This window comes from Astatotilapia calliptera, chromosome 12 (genome assembly GCF_900246225.1).
Source record: "Astatotilapia calliptera chromosome 12, fAstCal1.2, whole genome shotgun sequence".
NCBI classification, from domain to species: Eukaryota; Metazoa; Chordata; class Actinopteri; order Cichliformes; family Cichlidae; genus Astatotilapia; species Astatotilapia calliptera.
The window spans coordinates 27,568,700-27,587,258 of NC_039313.1; the positions used below are offsets into that span (position 1 = coordinate 27,568,700).

The following is an 18,559-nucleotide window of genomic DNA, read 5'->3' on the forward strand; positions in this document are numbered from 1 at the left end:
TTGTCTTAAGGCCAAGAAAGATGCCAAGCGGATTTATTTTACCAAGTGGATCATCATGGCCTTGCCATATTGGTCCATTTGATTGACCTTTATTATAATTATGAATTTATTTTATTTTCAGTTGCTACAAACGGGACAGACATGACTGGGGGATAGGACAGGGAGAAAGAATGAAAGAAAGAGAGGGAGAGAAAGAAAACCAAAGGGGAGAAGAGACGGTGAGAAGGGGGGAAGAAAGAAAAAAAACAAACAAACAAAAAAAACAAAACACCTGGGTCACCTGTATGGAGAAAAAAAACAGAAGAGAAAGCAAACAACAAAGAGCAACATAATAAAAAAAAAACAGCACCATCACAATAAACTAGCTAGCAGTAGATATCAGTAGATACTAAATAATAAACGATATTGTGCAGCACGCAAGATAGACAGCGCACAATGTGCTTTGAGGCAGCAGCCAAGAAAGCTGTAGTCCGCGTCTGTGAATACCCGTGTGTACACCTGTGTGCATACCTGTGTGGATCAGCATGCTTGAGATTAGCAGCATGAATGTTTCCTGCTTGTGAATATTTTTTAATGATGATAATAGACTTCAGAATGTTTGGAAATGGCTTTATAAGACTTCCTTAATTAATGGGCAGCATCAATTGCTTCTCCAAGATAATTATTGATGTCTTTCCTCCTTGGCATTGTTTTAACACACCCCTGAATGTTAACGACGAGCAAACTGCCAAAGCCTCTGTTTTTATAGAGGTGCTCACACTTGCTGATGATCAGTTAATTAAATGGGTGTGCACAACCTGACTGCTACTTACTTACACACACTGCTTGTGTGTTTTGGCTTTATTTGTGTTCAACAAATAATTGCACAGTATAATATATCACATGTTGTCATTCAGCTGAGGTTTATTTCCCTCATTTAAAACCCGCTGAGGACAAGAGGTTTTGATTATGCCTTGATGTGTGCAGCCTTATAATTGGAAGAAAGTACACTTTGTTTTTATCGTGACTCTTGGTGCGATAGTTTGAAGCGGACTAAAATACTTCGCAACAACTTGGCTGTTTTATTTCACTCACAGACAGATGCTAAATATATTTGGTAAACATAAACATCAAAGCTTAAATCTTTTGTTCAGTTAATGATCCAAATCCACTTTTACATGTCAAAGTATTCACCCAGCATTACGAATTACCACTTGTAATGGCTGATGCTTAATTGTTAGTGCTCTGAATGAACAGCAGTTAAACAATTAAAAACTGATTTGTCTTTATGCCACTTTAATTGGCCTAATAGGAAGCAATACACAACCACCATGATGCCTCTTTTCTCCTGTTCACACAGAGCGCTTCTAATTCTTCTCTGAGCTGACTTTGAGCTCAAGCATTTAATTACTCTTCATTGAGACTATGTGTGTGCATGTGTGTGTACGTGTGCGTACGTGTGCGTGTAGGTTTGAAACTGTGCGCCAGCACTTAATTACTCTGTTGCAGCATGTCAGTGAGGGTTTTTACAGTGCAGCAGAGCAGTTAACCTTGCACTGTAGCTGCAGTAAAGCTAACGGCTGCTAACTGAGGTAATACTTATCCACCTAAGGACCACAGTCACTAAGAATACAGTTCCAGCTACAGCTTGCTTCCTGAAATGACTAAGTGAACAAAGGGAATAAAAACTTTCTTTTTTCCCCTTTTAGTATTTTAAAAAGCATTTTCTCTGCAGGTTGCACTGTTGAACATTGTGTGACTGTGGTGCTAACCTCAGTGTATTTTTAACCCCTTGGACTTCTTCACCACATTTAGAAACTTCACTGGTCAGTAATAATGGTTAATATTAATGTGTTAAAAGACTGACACTGAAAATGACGGATAATGTACAAACTCTAATAAATAAAAATCTATTCACTATGTCAGCTGAGAGCAGAGTACTGAGGCAAACACAAATTAAACCAACAAATCCTCCAACATTTGTCTGAGTTGTTTTTTCTACTTTCTTGCTTTAGTTGTGTTTATCTTACTGCCCACTTTTATTTTTGTATGGTATGATTTGGTTTAGGCACCAATGCCACTTGGTTAGCATTTAGGCTACGTCCACTTTTTTCAGTTGTTTTCACAGAGTTGTGCATCCACAAACGGCCGAAAATGCTTACGTTCCACTACCGTGCATGCATGAAACACAAGAAGATTCGACCTGCCTCATTTAGTCTGTCGCTTATTTACTTTCCAGCTCTGTGAAACATCGCGGCAAAATGTTGAGGAAAAGCACAGAGTTGTTGCTGCGAGTGACACAAAAGTACAAAGTTGCAAAATCGAGTGAGAGTTAAAGAATTTGAAGAAAAGCCACCTGGAGCATATACAAACTGATACTAATCTTTAATAGGGCTGTCAAAATTCAGAGCAAACAAAACAACTGCTGTATAATGCCCTCCGCTATCTTAGTTTAACTGGTCGCATGGCTGCGACCAGTTAAACTAAGATGACTAACATGCCTCATCGTTTTAGAAAGTCTGCGTTTTTGCGACGCGAGAGCACCGTTTCCAAATGTATGCATTTTCAAGAGCGTTCTCAAAACGCTGCATTTTCCATCAGCGAAAACAGTCTCAGTGTGGACGGGTGGCAAAAACGGAGAGTGAGTGTGGACGGAGCCTTAGTGTTACCAGTGTGCTGAGTTCTGCCCCAATAAAGTTGCAAACATCAGCACACAAGTCTTAAAGCCGAAAAACGGAGGTTTCCACTTCTTACTTTATCTGAATCCTCAAAAGGTTCTCCAAAACTTTGCAATTAGGATTTAGAGCAAGTTAGGTTGATTGATTAATCTGCAGCTGCTCCTGTTCATTTGTCGAAGTGCCTTGGGCAAAATAATGAACTTAGAGTTTCCAATGTGTAGAGGTCTGCTTTCAAAGACACCCCTGCCACTATCAATGTGTGAAAGCGTGCGTGAATGGTTAATTGAGAGCAAAACTGTAAGAGATTTATCTGTTAATTTGGAAAAGAGGTGTAAGTGCTATTTATTTGCAGTAGTACTCTAATAGTACCCCTCAAGATCCATAAACAGTAATGAAATTCCCCACTATCTTCATCAAAAATATCATAAATTCGCCATTAGCTCTCTTTTTGTATCTGTATGTATCTGTTATATGCAGCAGTGTGTGTGTTTGTGTGTTTGCCAGTGTGTTCTTGTGCTTCAGACATTGAATCTGTCATTCTTTTTTTCTATCTCATGCCCTCCGCCCTCTCAGACAGAGACTCAGTCAAGGTAAGTCCTTCCTTTCTTTATTCCCTTTGTTAAAAAAAGAAAAAAAGACATGTTTAGAGCATAGCTTCACTTCTGCTCGCTCAACTTCTCTGTGTCATTTTGTACTTTGAATTATTTATTTTTTTTGTTGATATAAAAGGATAGACAGGTTTTGATTTTTATTCATAACGCACACAAAAAGCCTGTCTGTGATGAAATCTTGATGTTGGCTTTAAGGATGTCTATGTGCACGTCTGTGTTTATGTAAAAGAGACTGTTAGAGACTGCCATCAAACTGAAAACAGTTCTGTGACATTTCCAAGATCCTAAATATTTACACATGTAGTATTTGATTTAAAACATTACTGTAAAATGATATTGTTAATATGTTCCCACAAAGCTCCGAACATGTTGGACTGGCGACATGTTCGGGGTGCATCCTGCCGCTTGCCAAATGACAGCTGGGATAGGTTCCAGCCCCCCTGCCACCCTTAATTGGATAAGTGGTTAAGAAAAAGAATGGATGGATGTTCACACAAATGTCCTATTATGAAATTTTATTTTATGCTTGTCAATGTAATTGGAAATGAAAATGACCACACTAAGGCTTAAAGAAAACATTATAAGCTTCTGATCTTATTGTCATTTTCATATTCTTCACTTGTGCTTTGTGTGTAATAAAAATATCAGATATGGGAAACTGGTAACAGCTCGGGAAGAAAAAAACAAAACAGTGTGAAAGAGAAACCCCAAGGTGAGCAGAGAAGAAAGTAGGGGGAAAAAAGCACAGTATGGTTAGTGAAGGAAGGAGGGAGCAGAAAGAGGCAGCGCAACAGATCACTGTTCTATCCAGCGCTTGTAGTAATTAGTCCCTTAAGCGCAGCGTTTTTCCCAAGGCAAACATTTGGTTTGTTGAATACTCAATGAGCAGATTAGCATTTCTTTATACCAGCAGCCTGAGCGCACACACTTTTACACAAACATGCATGAGTTTAGAAGCCTGTGCATGTGTGTGTGTGTGTTCTTTGGTGTTTTGGAGTAGGCGGAAACAGGAGGAATGCTCTAACTGGAGGTATGTTTGTTATCTCTTGCCCCCCATGTAGTTTTCTCCTCCTCCACACACACACACATGTTCAAACACACCTGGATGCACATGCACATACGCTCAGAGGTGTAGGCACCATGATGGGAGAGATTAGCAGTGTGTGTGTGTGAGTGTGAGGTCACAAGAACGCTTTGATAAAGATAGAGAGAGGCCAGAATGATGGATGCCTTTCATTAGTGCCCTGTGAGAACACACACACACACATGCAGAGCTGCTCTTTGACATGGCGGCCAACAGTCACTTCATGAAACCAATAAGCCCCTTGTCAGTGGTCTGCAGTTGCCTTGGCAACAGTCCACAGAGTACAGTGTGTGTGAATTGCATGAACATCTGTGCCTTAATGTCCTTGGCGTTAGCACCTCACACACTGATAAAGCTACGTGAATGTAAACGCTACTTGTGTGTGTGCTTATGTGTGTATAGACGTCAGTACAGGCAGTCAGTTATGCAGTTACTTTATGGTGTGTTCAAGGACTACAACTTCACAGACCTGATTATGAGTACACATTAATTGCTGGATCAGTGGTCAATGACAATTTTATTTTAATTCTGTGTTTTTAGTGTTTGTGGCTTTTTTTAAAGTCATTTCTGAAATGCCAATTCTCACAAACAGGTTTTCTTTTTTTTAATCACCTTAAGTCAAATTAGACGCGTAGAATCACATAGTAACATTGTAACCATCTTTGTCTGTCTGCGGGATTGTTTTTGTCTTCTTTTTAAAAGAAACAGGAGGAATACATTTCTAATGAGGTCGCTTTCAAGTTTAGACTGACCTTTACAGTTAATCACCTGTTGAAGTATAAATGCAGTGCAGCTTGTAGTTTGTGCGATCGCTACAGTGGTCTTCTCTTTCTATGCTTTTTGTGTTGAATTTTGTCGCTGGTAAACAAGCTGTACAGATGCAGTCTGCTTGTCTTTGTTTATGCCGGGATGCTCTTTAAAAGCTCTGCATACAATGTGCAGTCTGGCTTGCCATGCTGTGTTGGCTGCAGAATAATAAGTGACAAATTGAGCTGAGCAGAGTGAGAGAACTATTAGACAAAATTACATCAAGCCAGAGTTCTAAAGATTTGGGGTTTTTACAGAAATCATTTGTGCAGAGCCCCCTGTGGTCCAGCATAGAAAAAGACATATTCGTTTATAAATTCGCAATTCTTCGATCTGTGCAAATTTGCTGATGACTTCAGAGAACAAGAACGTTCCTCGTAGTTTAAATAGTTTAAAACTGAAAGGCTGGTTTTGAATTTATAGCATAAATATGGACACTCTGTGAGGTAAATCTACCCTTAGATCTAGATAAATTGGACTTACTTGGGCAATGTGATTATCACTAAAATGTCTCTGAACAAAGAAGCTGTTTCTTTGGAGAACAATATGAGAGGATTTACACACATTTTTCATGCTGCACATGGGGAAGTTCTGTGTTTTTGTACATGTTAATGACACAGGATTTTCAGATAGCATGCTATTTAGTATTTTCTGTGATAAAGTTTGGCAATAATTTGATTGAACAAGTGGCTCTGTGTGTAATCTCTATAAAAACATATCTTCTTATAAATATGCAGTTTGTAAGTAAAATGTATGATTTTTGGCACCTGGAACCTTTCTGGCTTCCATCTGGTCGTCTGCTTGTAGCTCTAATCCTGAGCAGGATTTGGTTGCATCTAGTTAAACAGTCTCTGTGGAGAGCAAAAGAAAAAATACATTTGCTCAAATGCAATCTTGAAAAAGCTTAGTCTTTTTATTGCCTTTACTGTACCTAAAGTCTTGTGTGTCCACTGGCTACACCAGAAACCCCTCAAAATTGACCTGTTGCTCCCAGTGGAAGACTAGAAGCGGAAGACAGACAAAGTTAGATTTTTTGGAAAAGGTGTCAGACTCGGGTGCAGCAACTTCTCAGTGTCAGACTGCATTTGAACTGGATTTGAACTCTATTTTTATAACCCTGAGATGCACCCCAAACATCCACGCTGAACATAAATTTACAATGCCTAACAACGGCATAGTAACCTCATCCTGGACGTCCGTGCTCCTAATTACCCGAGAGACACTAGGGAGCGAGACTGTTTGTAAAGCTGAAAAATACAAAACACTCGAGGTTGCAGATATCATTATCAGGACCTGCAGAATCAATTTGAAATGGGAGGCAAATATAATTATGATGTGAATGAAAATGAATACTCTCACTCAACCATACCTCAGAGGTCCTCACGTTCATAATGCTCGTGCTGTCGGCAGCGCCTTCATTTGTCTCTGCGGCAGAATTAATTTGCTTTGATGTTTTTGAAAGAGCTAATTTGCAGGCTAATTAATCTAATCAGTCTGGAAATAGAGCGACACAGAGTCAGGGGCTCAGTTTGCCTCGTCTCACTCAAGACGAGACACACACCTGTACACACACTGACTCCTTAACACTGTTTGCACATATGGAGTACTAAAATGTAAACAGGTACAAGTGCTGCCTGAGCAGCACACTCACGCACACAGACACACACACACACACACAGTCAACCCCTCACTCCTCCCCCACAGAATCTTTGTCATCAACACTTGCAGCACGGCAAAGGGCAGCGGAAAGGTTACAAGCGTGAGTTAGTGGAAAGGTCGAGCTAAAGGTCCTGCTTTATTTTTCTTCTCTGTCCATCGTCTGCTGGGTAAGAAGGACCTCCCAATGAGTGAGTGAGAGAGAGAGAGAGAGAGAGAGAGAGAGAGATCAGCAGAGGCAGGCAGAGCTGGAGGGGAAATGTTTAACTGACCTTATTTTGATCCTTGCTTCTCAAAGAAGATTAATCCTTCAGTAATGGTATTTAAAGGATGCCATATTTGATTAAGAAAGAGAGACGTCAGCCAAGCCCTCCCCGTAAAGCTGCGATGTTGTAGTCAAACTGTCAAGGCTGCAGTGCTGCTTTTGTATTGTGTGATACAGTAAAAAGGAAATTGTTTTGACAGCCAGGGGATATTTTAAAAGCGATACAGAAATCTAGCCGCGGCGTACGTTGTGTCTGCACCGCTCAGCTTTGTCTTTTTGCTCAGATTGTTGACTGACCGCATGGCTCTCAACACATTCCAAGTTTCTTCTAGCAGTAAAAGCTGCAGCGTACATATTTCCTATCAGTCTGTCCTGGGTAAGATTAGTAATTTATCTCAACTTTTTTTGCCTTTGATAATCACATCTTCTTCAGTGGAGCTTGGATGATTCTTTCTGTGTCCATTTGGTTTGGGTTTCACATCCCAGAAAATGTAACCTAATCTTTAAATGTATGTTTTTGTTGAATACAAACAAATGTAATTTTATATTAATTTTCCTTCTGTCCGGAAGTGTGTTTTGTTGCTATTAGCACAAGTTTGAGTTATATGTGTTTCTGGAATTCAATGTCAATGGAAATGAATGATTTTCTATAGCAAAAACCGTTGCTCTAATAGCTATTTTCCACACATGTTTGAGCTAGAAAACGGGCCTGTTCTTATCTGATTCTGCCTGATTTCTGATTTTATTATGATTTTCCAGTGCAGGGTTTATGTACTTTACAAACAAAAAAGATCAGTTTTAATCAGCTTCAGTTAAGTAAATGGTTGTTTTTTTCTTCCAGAGCTCATCTGTCTCTCCATCAGCCAATTTTCGAACTGGAGAGAAGCATCGAAGTTCAAGCGATTATTCCTCTGACAGCAAAAAACAGAAGACAGATGATAAGGAGCTGACCTCCACACGCTATGTGAGTGAATATGCTAAAATGAATAGTTTTTGAGCTGCAGAGAAGATTTATTATCAAGCTCATTAGAAAGGATTAGGGACAGGGAGAGCTCAATTATTCAGTTCTCTTGTGATTACATGGCCCTGTACTGTCATATCTACAGTAACTACACTTTTTTGTCTAAATGAAGTAAACTGAGATTATTTGTTCTTTATTTCAGAGATGAAATTAGGAGAGATGCTAGAGACTTGTAGAAACATGGCGCACCAAAGGTCTTTGAACCAAGGATGATGCAGTTTATGGCCTGTAACTCAGTCAGATGACCCACTGGGATGCTTCTAGTGAATCCATTTTGACCAGTATATTTAACAAATGGCGTGTAGCCTGTGAGCTAGTTCAGGCAGGCAAGTCACATGCTGTACACATGGAACACCCCTCACTCACATCATGTTATATACCAACCATACCTGTTTCAAACCTTACCACCCCACAAATGCCACCTTTAGCCGCTTTGTTAGGTACAACTGCTCAGCTGCATGTTAATTCAAATATCTGATCTGACCAATTACAAGTCAGTAACATGCAGACATGGTCAAGATGACCCGCTGAAGTCTAAACCGGGCATGTTTGCTTGTCTTATGAGTCGCAACATTTGAATGGCAGGGTCAGAATATGGCACCAATGATGTGAAAGCATTGACCCATTCCACCTTGTATTAATGGTTCAGGCTGCTGTTAGTGTAATGGTATGTGGTTAATATTTTCTTGGCAAACTCTGCCCCTCAGTAGCAAATAGGCATTGTTTAACCCTCTAAAGCCTAACCTGTCACTGGTGTTAGACAGGTAACAGTTGCTTTCTAAAAGCAAGGACTATGCGCTTTTCAGTGATATTAGGGTCATTACGGTAATCCCACGCGTCGCAGCACCATTGAAGTTTGGTTGAAACAAGACAGAGTGAGTGGTTTGATGGTGCTCTACAGAAAACAGACATCTTATCAGGGATTTGGGTTCATTTTATTGCTTTGTTTTTCCTGTTTTCTGTGTTATTTGTGGCGCCCCGCATGGGATTACTGTAAAGCACAGAGTTGCTGCTTTCAGCAACCACTGGAATTTTCTGATTGGTTCAAGAGTTACGGTAGTTTGATCTAAAAGTTTGATGCCCCCATTGGTTTTAATGGGTTAAACAGCTTACCTTGGTATTGTTGTTGACCGTGTCTATCCATTTATGACTAGAGTGTACCCATCCTCTCGCTGCTTCCAGTAGGATAATATACCATGCCACAAAGCTCAGATCAAAGTGTTTTCTTCATGACAGTGAGTTCACTGTAATCAAATGGCCATTTGACGTGGTGGAGATTCACATCATGGACGTACAGCTAACAACTGTTTGTTGCTATCATGTCAACATTGACCCAAATCTCTGAGGAATATTTTTAGCACCTTTTTGAGTCTATTTCATGAACCATTACATCAGTTCTGAAGGCAGAAGAGTCCAACCCAGTATTAGCAATGTGTACCTAATGATGCCCATCAGCAAATATAACACATGTGGGGTGTGGCCTCAGACTTCTTCTGCTAAAATATATTATTACACTATTTTATGGTCTTCTCTCACAATGAGGGAACTACTTGCTTGTACATGAATTTGTTATTAGGTGTTGAGTTCAATAAACTGATTCTGATTTGTGTTCATATAATAAAAACATTTAAATAAATGTAAAAAAAAAAGTGGACACAGACATGAGCACACACACTTTTCAACAAAGAATAATTTGCTTGTTGCCTATTCTCAAATCTACATTCTGGGAGGTCTATTTTATTTACCTTTGTATGGTCCTTGTTTGTGTTTGACCCAGGAAAGTGATGGAGAAAAGAGTGATGACAACTTGGTTGTCGACGTCTCCAACGAGGTACAAAATATTACCTGCACACTACCAGTCTACCATCCTGCGTGTTACCTGTTGAGAAAATGTGAATTGTTTCGGTTTAATGCTTACAGGATCCAGTGTCTCCCCGAGGAAGTCCTGCACACTCTCCTCGGGAGAATGGGTTGGACAAAAGTCGCCTGTTGAAGAAAGACCCACCACTGAGCCCTTCCTCAATTGCTTCTTCCAGCAGCACACCTTCCTCCAAGTCTAAAGATATTAATATGGTGAGTCATTTGTGTAGCCTCCTTTTCATTTAATTTCTTTCAAGAAACCCTCTAAATAAAGGGTTAAACAATGCTTATTTGCTTCTGTAAAAATGATCAAATAGTAAATCTGGCAAACTGTAAACCACATGAAAGATGTAAGATAAAATCCAAGAGATAAAGGACACTATTCGACATTTTTATAGAATATCAATTTAATGAGTCTTAGAATAAACTGATGCATGAATGCTCCTGCACTGTTATTATATTTGGAAAAAAAAGCATAAAGATTTATTTCCATGTCTTTCACCTCTGAAACCCTTCTGTATGTAGAAATCTTTCTTTTTTAATTTTTCTGGTAGAATGAGAAGTCAACAACTCCCGTGTCCAAGTCCAGCACTCCCACATCCCGCTCTGAAGCCCCCACACCCAGCAGTGCCTCCACCACAGGCCTGAGGTCTGCACCCAGTAAATCATCAGGAGTTGAGGCACTGAGTAAGTGTTGCAAGCATAACATAAAACATCTCTGCCTGCATCTGTCAGATATGACTCAGTGCAAATACATAAGTATATGTTTTTGAAAACTTAAAAAAAAGCCTATTACCATAGACTAGCTTAACAAAAATCTCTGTATTTAAGACTAAACCTTTGCTTTAAAGCAAAAAAATAACCTTTGTACACCACAGTTGAAAAAGATAGATGTTTGCGTCACAATCTGGCTGTCTTGTTTTGTAGCTCCTGGTCTTCGCACACCCCTGGCAGTGCCCTGCTCGTACCCTGGCCCATTCGGAATGGTTCCTCACCCTGGTATGAATGGAGAGCTGAGTGGAACAGGAGCAGCCTACACTGGCTTGCATAACATTTCCCCACAGATGAGTGCAGTGGCCGCGGCCGCTGTGGCAGCCTACGGACGCACACAAGTGGTACCTGAACACTCACAGATGCATGCAGACAGCAGACGTAAACATTAGCTACCTATTCTGTCAGTGTTAAAAATGTACTTTAAAGACAAAAATGATTTAGTGGAAAACAACTAATATTGTGATGTTTGGGGATTCTAATAATTAGTCAATTTTTTGCAAGTTATTCTATTTAGGTGCGTTTTTACGACTGTATTTTCAACCGTTTATGTCAGGTGTGAAATGAGAAACTGTCCTAAAATGGTAACCATGTATGAACAAATATTCTCTGTGTGATGACAATCTTTCACCAGGTAGCAGGTAAACAGAGTACCGTTAACTACCATCCCCACTGAAACTATGCAAGCGTTTTTGAGAGATTAAAAACTAAACTGAATTAGAATAAAAGCTAAAAATGGTGGTCTCACCAGGATTTTATTATTATTTTTCAGTTGACTGTTGCTTAAATCTGCTTTGAAATGCTGGCATGTATCTTGTACCAAAAATTTTGATTGGAAATTTACTTCAAGGTAATTTAGGAGTACAACTTCATTCAAAAAAAATGCATTTAGTATTTCAACTTTTAATTAGTTTTAAGATTAATCCCAATGGTATGCTTATGTTCAATTAGTAGGAAAATGCTTAAAAATATTGTGCAAAAAAAGAAATGAAAACTGTTCATGGCGATGGTTGAGGAGGTTGAAGCAGGGCAACATGTGGTATTTACTCAACTAATGAGTTGATGAGCAAAGCAAAACCTGCAGCTAAGGAGTGTGGACAAGGTAGAGCATAAAGACTGAACTGTTTCTGACGTTATTATAACCACATATCATGATTCACAAAAAAAAAGTAATCGCAGCCATTGAAAAATCTCCTGCCTCTAGAGCACACGTACCAGGATTTTCCAATAATGCAAGAACAGGCGAGGGCACTTGTTTCTAATTTGACATGCTATTTATAAAAAAAGTCCTTCTCTTAATTAATTTTAATCCTCCTGTTAATTCAAAACACCTTGATGTCTGGCAATTAATTCCTACTGGGTATCTGTAATGACCCAACATAAACAGTGGGAAAATCACTTAGGTTAAGTCTAGACTTTTCTGAGAGAGAAAATAATTTCCACATCAGAGTGTTTTTTAAAAACACCTACTTGCGCTTGGTTTCTGCTTGAGTCATAGCTGGGATTAAAACTGATCGTTTGTTAATTTTATAAATGAGGTCGCTGGATGTAAAAACACACTTCCTTTCCTGTCACGTCACTATAAATGCCTTCCTGCCCTGCACACCTGACTTCATTCGAGTCTTCTATTTGTTTAAGCATTTTTGTATATTTTAAAAACGTCTCACTCTTGTGTTCTTTAGGTAGGATTTGATCCTCACCACCACATACGTGTTCCTGGACTTCCTCCTAACCTGTCGGGCATTCCTGGTGGAAAACCGTAAGTCTTTTTTAGTCTTTCTTAAATGGCATAATCATACTGAGAAAGTTCACAGAAACACACATATATTCCCCTCTGCTTATGATTTCTTACTTTTCTCTCATCACCCTTTATCACCTCACACGACCCTTTTATTTTGCTTCAGAGCTTATTCCTTTCATGTGAGCGCTGACGGACAAATGCAGCCTGTGCCTTTTCCTCCGGATGCACTGATCGGCCCTGGTATCCCGCGCCATGCTAGACAGATCAATACTCTCACCCACGGGGAGGTGGTGTGTGCCGTTACCATCAGTAACCCTACACGTCACGTTTATACCGGCGGCAAGGGCTGTGTCAAGGTGTGGGATATCAGTCACCCGGGCAACAAGACCCCTGTTTCCCAGCTGGACTGCCTTGTGAGTTCAACACATTGGTCCTCATGTAACATACTTTTAGAATACCACTTTTACAGCCACTAGTTGCTTGCATGTATACATTTCAATGACAGTTCTTTTTTGGCACATCAGAACAGGGATAACTATATTCGATCCTGTCGGCTACTTCCTGATGGACGAACTCTTATCGTTGGGGGAGAAGCGAGTACTTTATCAATCTGGGATTTGGCTACACCGACTCCTCGGATCAAAGCGGAATTAACTTCGTCTGCACCTGCATGTTATGCTCTGGCCATCAGCCCGGATTCCAAAGTCTGCTTTTCCTGCTGCTCTGATGGAAACATTGCCGTCTGGGATCTTAACAACCAGACTCTGGTTAGGTAAAGAACTGGGGAATGTAATTTAAGGTTATTGAATTATGCTGAAAGAAAAAAAAAAGAGACAAAAAAAGAACCTGCTATTAAACCAAAACAGCATCACATGTTGGCTACCCATTAGTTTAGTCAAGATGCTGATCTGGTTGATGTCAAGCCAACTTGAAAGAAAAACAGTATTGTTAGTTATGGGTTTGTCTGTTTCTCTGCAGGCAGTTCCAGGGCCACACAGATGGAGCCAGCTGCATAGACATTTCTAATGATGGGACCAAGCTTTGGACCGGAGGTCTGGATAACACTGTCCGGTCCTGGGACCTGAGAGAGGGACGCCAGCTGCAACAGCACGACTTCACTTCTCAGGTACACATTTATACACGTACTGCATCACGTGACTATTGGGAGCGATCATAATGAAGCAGTGTGGAATTTGTTCCACTCCTCCGGCAGCTTTCAGGTGTGTGTTCAGGGTTCAGAAATTTGGGTTTTGCACGGACGTCTATTATTTGGTGGTAAAATGTCACAGATGAAAATTGTGCACCCCAGGACAAGTCACTGCCATTTGCAGTTTGTGTGATTACTGTCTCGGGTTTTGATTTATTGCAGTCATTTACAAGCTCAGTTCAGAACATTTAACCCACACTAAAAGCCCGGCTGAGCCCTGTCCTCAAATACTTTTAACACTAATAATATGTGCAGGTAGAATTTAGTTTTTTCCCCCTTGTGAGTAGAAAAGCAGCAATAATAGACCATTACTGCAATTTTCCTGAATAGAGCCATTTCAGTGTGCACATGAGGAGGTGAGTGTGCAGTAAAGAGAGCTCAGAGAGGACAGTCATGGCTGATAGAGTTCTTAGGCTTTCCAGTAATGTCAGGTCTAGCCCCACTCCCCCCTGCTACAGCTTGAGCAAATCTGGAACCATTTGACAGAGAAAAGAAGTAATGGTTTACCAGTTTTTACAGCTATCAGTTGTATCCTGTGCATGCATTTTGCTCTTCCATGGTGTAAAAAAGGGATTTTTAAAAAACAATGAGGACTTAACTATTCATCTACCTCTTTGTAATGTAAAAGGTTGAGGTATAGGACTATGACATATTTTTGGAACATCTATCTGTGCCCACCTCCAATAGACAGATGCATACCTTACCCTAATATAAGAGATATACTGAGTATTATTTACACAGAATATAGGGAGACATAGCTGTCATTAAAATGGGTATGTTGGTGTTGGCTGCAGATCTTCTCACTGGGATACTGTCCAACGGGAGAGTGGCTGGCAGTTGGGATGGAGAACAGTAATGTGGAGGTGTTGCATGTCACCAAACCTGACAAATACCAGCTCCACCTGCATGAAAGCTGTGTGCTGTCACTCAGATTTGCGCACTGTGGTAAGCATAAACAACTTTATTGAGATGATTCTGTTGTCACCAGTATTTTGCAACATGAAATGAATATATGTGCCAGGTCTTGAGATGTTAACGATGAGATAATGGTTTAGCACCTGAGCGAGCAAATTAACCTTCACTTAAATAATTTACTTTGGCTTTTAAAGATTTAAAGCGTTTTTCGTTGCCGTAGACTAATGCAGTTGTCGATCCTCTGCAGGGAAGTGGTTTGTAAGTACAGGAAAAGACAATCTGCTAAATGCATGGAGAACCCCATATGGAGCCAGCATATTCCAGGTAAGTGGGCAAGAACACAACCATGGATGAAAGGCAACTGAGAGGCCAAGTGCAGCACAGCGTAATAGCCAAGAGTTATGGATTTTAGAGAAATAACCCAGGTAGAGATATCAAACACCGCTTTTGCTCACTGATTGTAAAGTTTAGCTATCAGGGTTCTATATAGAGGACCCAAGAGTATGACACAAAAGACAGATGGTAAAAAGCAAAAGATGAGCTTTAGTCACACAAGGAGATTCAAGGTTATAAAAAAACAAGCACAAGGAGCAGCTGATGCAGAATCCTGGGCACTTACTGTTATTTCTAAAAAAAAGACATACATTGGGACTAATCTGGTGCAAAACGGAATTGAGCAGCAGAACACCAAAGAGCTAAAGCGCTAGGTAATGTGAGACTGGGAGTAGCCTGCTGATGGGGCTGATTAGATGAATGAAAACATATGAGAGGAACAGGTGATGCAGCAGGTGGGAAAGTGAAGCAGGTGAGAATCAATTATGGGAATGAATAAACTGGACTGAATGAATTACTAGATTAAAAACAAAAAACACGCAAGTGGGGGTGTTATTTCTTATTTTTAATAAAGAAAAATAAGAACTCTTAACAAGTAATTCTTGGGTATTCCTTGGATGAAATTACTTTCCTAATGAAAATACAACAGTCTGTATGACTGAACTTTTGCAGCTATTGTGAATTCAACAACCTTCTGTGTCTTTACAATAACAAGAAAGTCGTGTGTCTGCGTAGCCTTCATCTTTCTCACCCTTTTTATACATTTTCTTGCATCTTTTATTCCCCCGACAGTCAAAAGAATCATCCTCTGTGCTGAGCTGTGACATCTCCATTGATGATAAGTACATTGTGACGGGATCAGGAGATAAGAAGGCAACTGTCTATGAGGTCATCTACTAATAGCTGTGCTTGTTAAACAAGAAGGCCATCCTTCCATCCAACCGTGAGGTCTCCTTCATCTGTGTAAATTTTTTTATGTGTATAGGATAAACCTAAAAGGAACAAACCAAACATTTTCTTGGACCATGACTTCCTGACCTTCTGGCTAGTCGAGGATCAAAACCAACAAGCGGACCCAAGCACAGATCTTTTTTTTTTTCCTTTTGACTTTGTGTTATTGTGAGGATGAGTGAATGCTGTTGGGCTGTTAACATTCCTTTATGTTACTTTTCACTTAAGCCTCTTATATCATTTTTCTGTTTTCAGTGTGTAGACTGTAAAACAAGCATGACTGTTCACATACATACTAATCTGCCTGTGTACTTTATACATACATGGAGGCTAAAATGTATGCAAACTAGGTGGCAGATCAGAGCCGTAGTGCTTCTGGGCTACTCTGGAATATCAACAGCCAACCTGCACACAACTAATGCTGATGGTGTAAATAAAGGGGCAACAATTTGGTTACTTTTTTGCCATTTATATTGCCATGTGTTTTGAGTCTGCAGCTGAGCTTTCTTCCCATTTTGACATCCCCTCATTATTTCTGTGCTTAACTGCATCCTGCAGATGTGTCGCCTTAATTGTGACGATGGCACATTCATCCAAAGGGTGCAGGACACACAAAAATATAGCACTTGCGCACATGTGAATGGGTTTTTCAAGCAAATATATCAGAGGCTCCGTTTTTTAAATGGTATCGAAATGTGAGACAGTATATTCATCTTTAATTGGTTAGTTATGGCTTGAATTCATGTACAGTGTGTTATTTCAACACACTGATTTTTCCTTCTTTGGGCTATGAATATATACACCTTTTTCTTTTAAATAACAGTAAGAAAAAGCTTCCACCTGTGAAAAACATCAACAAATTTCATAACAATCTATCTAAAAAGGTTGTGTCAGACCCGCTTAAAATAGTATTGTCCATCAAGAATTAGTTTAGAATAGTTTCTTATTAAACATGTTCATATATTCAGTTTTTTTTTAGAGATAAGATCAATAAGACTTTCTGAATGCTAGATGCAGCCAGGAGGACTTAAGCCTGGCTCAGATTAGTATGGATACTCAACTATGCCTACTACAAGATATCTGGTCATTGCTGTGAGATTTTCAGGCAACAAGGATTTACACCTAAAAATATCTGATAAAGGAACACTGCATATGAATATGCAAAATTTGGAGACAAGGGATGATATTTCAGGTACCACAAGCTTTCCGGTTACCATATGTAGTTAGAATTGATCTATTACTCTGAGGAGACACTGGTTGCATATACATAAAAGTACCCTATTAAATACAATCTAGAAACTACTAGCTGTAGTCTAATGAGATAATGATCATGGTTTTTGTTTTCATTGTATTTATTAGCTTCATTTGTAATTAATGGCTATACTGGATGGTCCAAACTGTTGGCTATTGTTCCATCAGGTGATAAATGAAAGGGTTCCTAGACTAACAGAGTGTAGTGCTGATCTTCTAATCCATTCATTCCCAAACTTAAAAATGTTGCCAAACGATTTGAAATCGTAAAATTTTGTGCGACCAGCCAAAAACAATAATCACAGCTCTCATCAACACATTTTCCCAACAACGATAAGTTAGAAAATACACAAAACAGGTAGAACAAGCCAGTAACTTAATTCATCAGCTTGACTTTATGAGTATATATATGAGTTCTGGTTATGTTTTAAAATGTAAATATATAAACATAAAATATGATCATAAATACTGTTTGGGGGCGTTTGGTTTAGGGCAGGCAAGCCCTTTCAAGACCCAATTGAAATACCTTTGAAGGCCACAAGGAGGCAGCCACAAACGCTTTGGGAAATCACAGCTCTGATCAAAATCTTTGCCAAAAAAAAAGAAAAAGAAGAACTGTTCCTTTAAATACCGTTGTTTGTTTACCTACAGCATCATTTTCTACCTGTGTTCCTGAATTTGTTCTTGTAGTTCAGCTTCTGAGTGAAGTAAGAGCTGTTTGTGTGTGCGCGGGTGTGTGTGTGTTGTATTTATTTCTGTATTTTCGACTCTGTGGGCACTGAACAAACTAACAGAATTGCCCTCAATGCCCTCTCTACTGACTGACTTTTGCACTGTCTCTGTCCCTTAGCTCGGACTTCTCTGGATGCTCGCTGGCTTCCTACTGATAGATTTCAGTAAAACAGATTTATTGGTGTTTGGAGGTCAGTCACTCCAGCCTGGATTTTCTGTTAAAACCTTTGGGAAAAACAAGTGGTCAGCGATGTGGTCTTGATTTGTCTTGGATTTACGTCTGTTGGCTTGTAAAAATAACACAGTGCCTTTACGCTATACTTCTGCCCTCCTTTTGTCCTGCTGCGTTCAGTTACAAACGCAGAACTGAAATGTGTCTCCTCTGTTGGAAGTGTTTTTGAGTGTCTTGGAACATTTAAGGATCCTTTTTAATTACAAGGATCATTTATCAACAGTACTGCTGAAATGATCACAAATTTCCAGAACCAAACTTTATTTCAAACACTTGGAACACACTATTGACCAGTGGAGTTAACCAGAAAAAATAACTATTGGAGTTAAAAAGTGTTTATTCTTTGATATTTGTTGCTGTTTTTAAGCTTTAAAAACTTGTTTGTTGCTTGTAATTCATTTGTGTTATTACATAGTTATAACATCAGTCCCACATCACATTAATCTACAGGAATGTAAACACAAC

General features: G+C 39.5%; 1 protein-coding gene across 7 annotated transcripts in view; it reads left to right on the plus strand.

Annotated features, from left to right (window-relative positions):
- LOC113033510 (transducin-like enhancer protein 4) overlaps positions 1 to 16,335 on the plus strand; it is a 39,883-nt gene extending 23,548 nt beyond the window's left edge. For 5 of the 7 annotated variants that reach the window (XM_026187369.1, XM_026187370.1, XM_026187366.1 and 2 more), the window contains 14 exons: positions 3,231 to 3,247; positions 7,922 to 8,044; positions 9,879 to 9,932; positions 10,022 to 10,174; positions 10,516 to 10,648; positions 10,889 to 11,076; positions 12,415 to 12,491; positions 12,637 to 12,886; positions 12,998 to 13,245; positions 13,452 to 13,599; positions 14,475 to 14,625; positions 14,843 to 14,919; positions 15,721 to 15,816; positions 15,914 to 16,335. In XM_026187369.1, the coding sequence (XP_026043154.1) occupies positions 3,231 to 3,247; positions 7,922 to 8,044; positions 9,879 to 9,932; positions 10,022 to 10,174; positions 10,516 to 10,648; positions 10,889 to 11,076; positions 12,415 to 12,491; positions 12,637 to 12,886; positions 12,998 to 13,245; positions 13,452 to 13,599; positions 14,475 to 14,625; positions 14,843 to 14,919; positions 15,721 to 15,816; positions 15,914 to 16,051 (1,853 nt within the window). In that variant the 3' untranslated portion in view covers positions 16,052 to 16,335. Of the gene's footprint in view, positions 1 to 3,230; positions 3,248 to 7,921; positions 8,045 to 9,878; positions 9,933 to 10,021; positions 10,175 to 10,515; positions 10,649 to 10,888; positions 11,077 to 12,414; positions 12,492 to 12,636; positions 12,887 to 12,997; positions 13,246 to 13,451; positions 13,600 to 14,474; positions 14,626 to 14,842; positions 14,920 to 15,720 lie in introns of all 7 variants that reach the window. The other 2 variants (XM_026187371.1, XM_026187372.1) reach the window with 1 other exon arrangement.
- Positions 16,336 to 18,559: the final 2,224 nt, after the last annotated feature.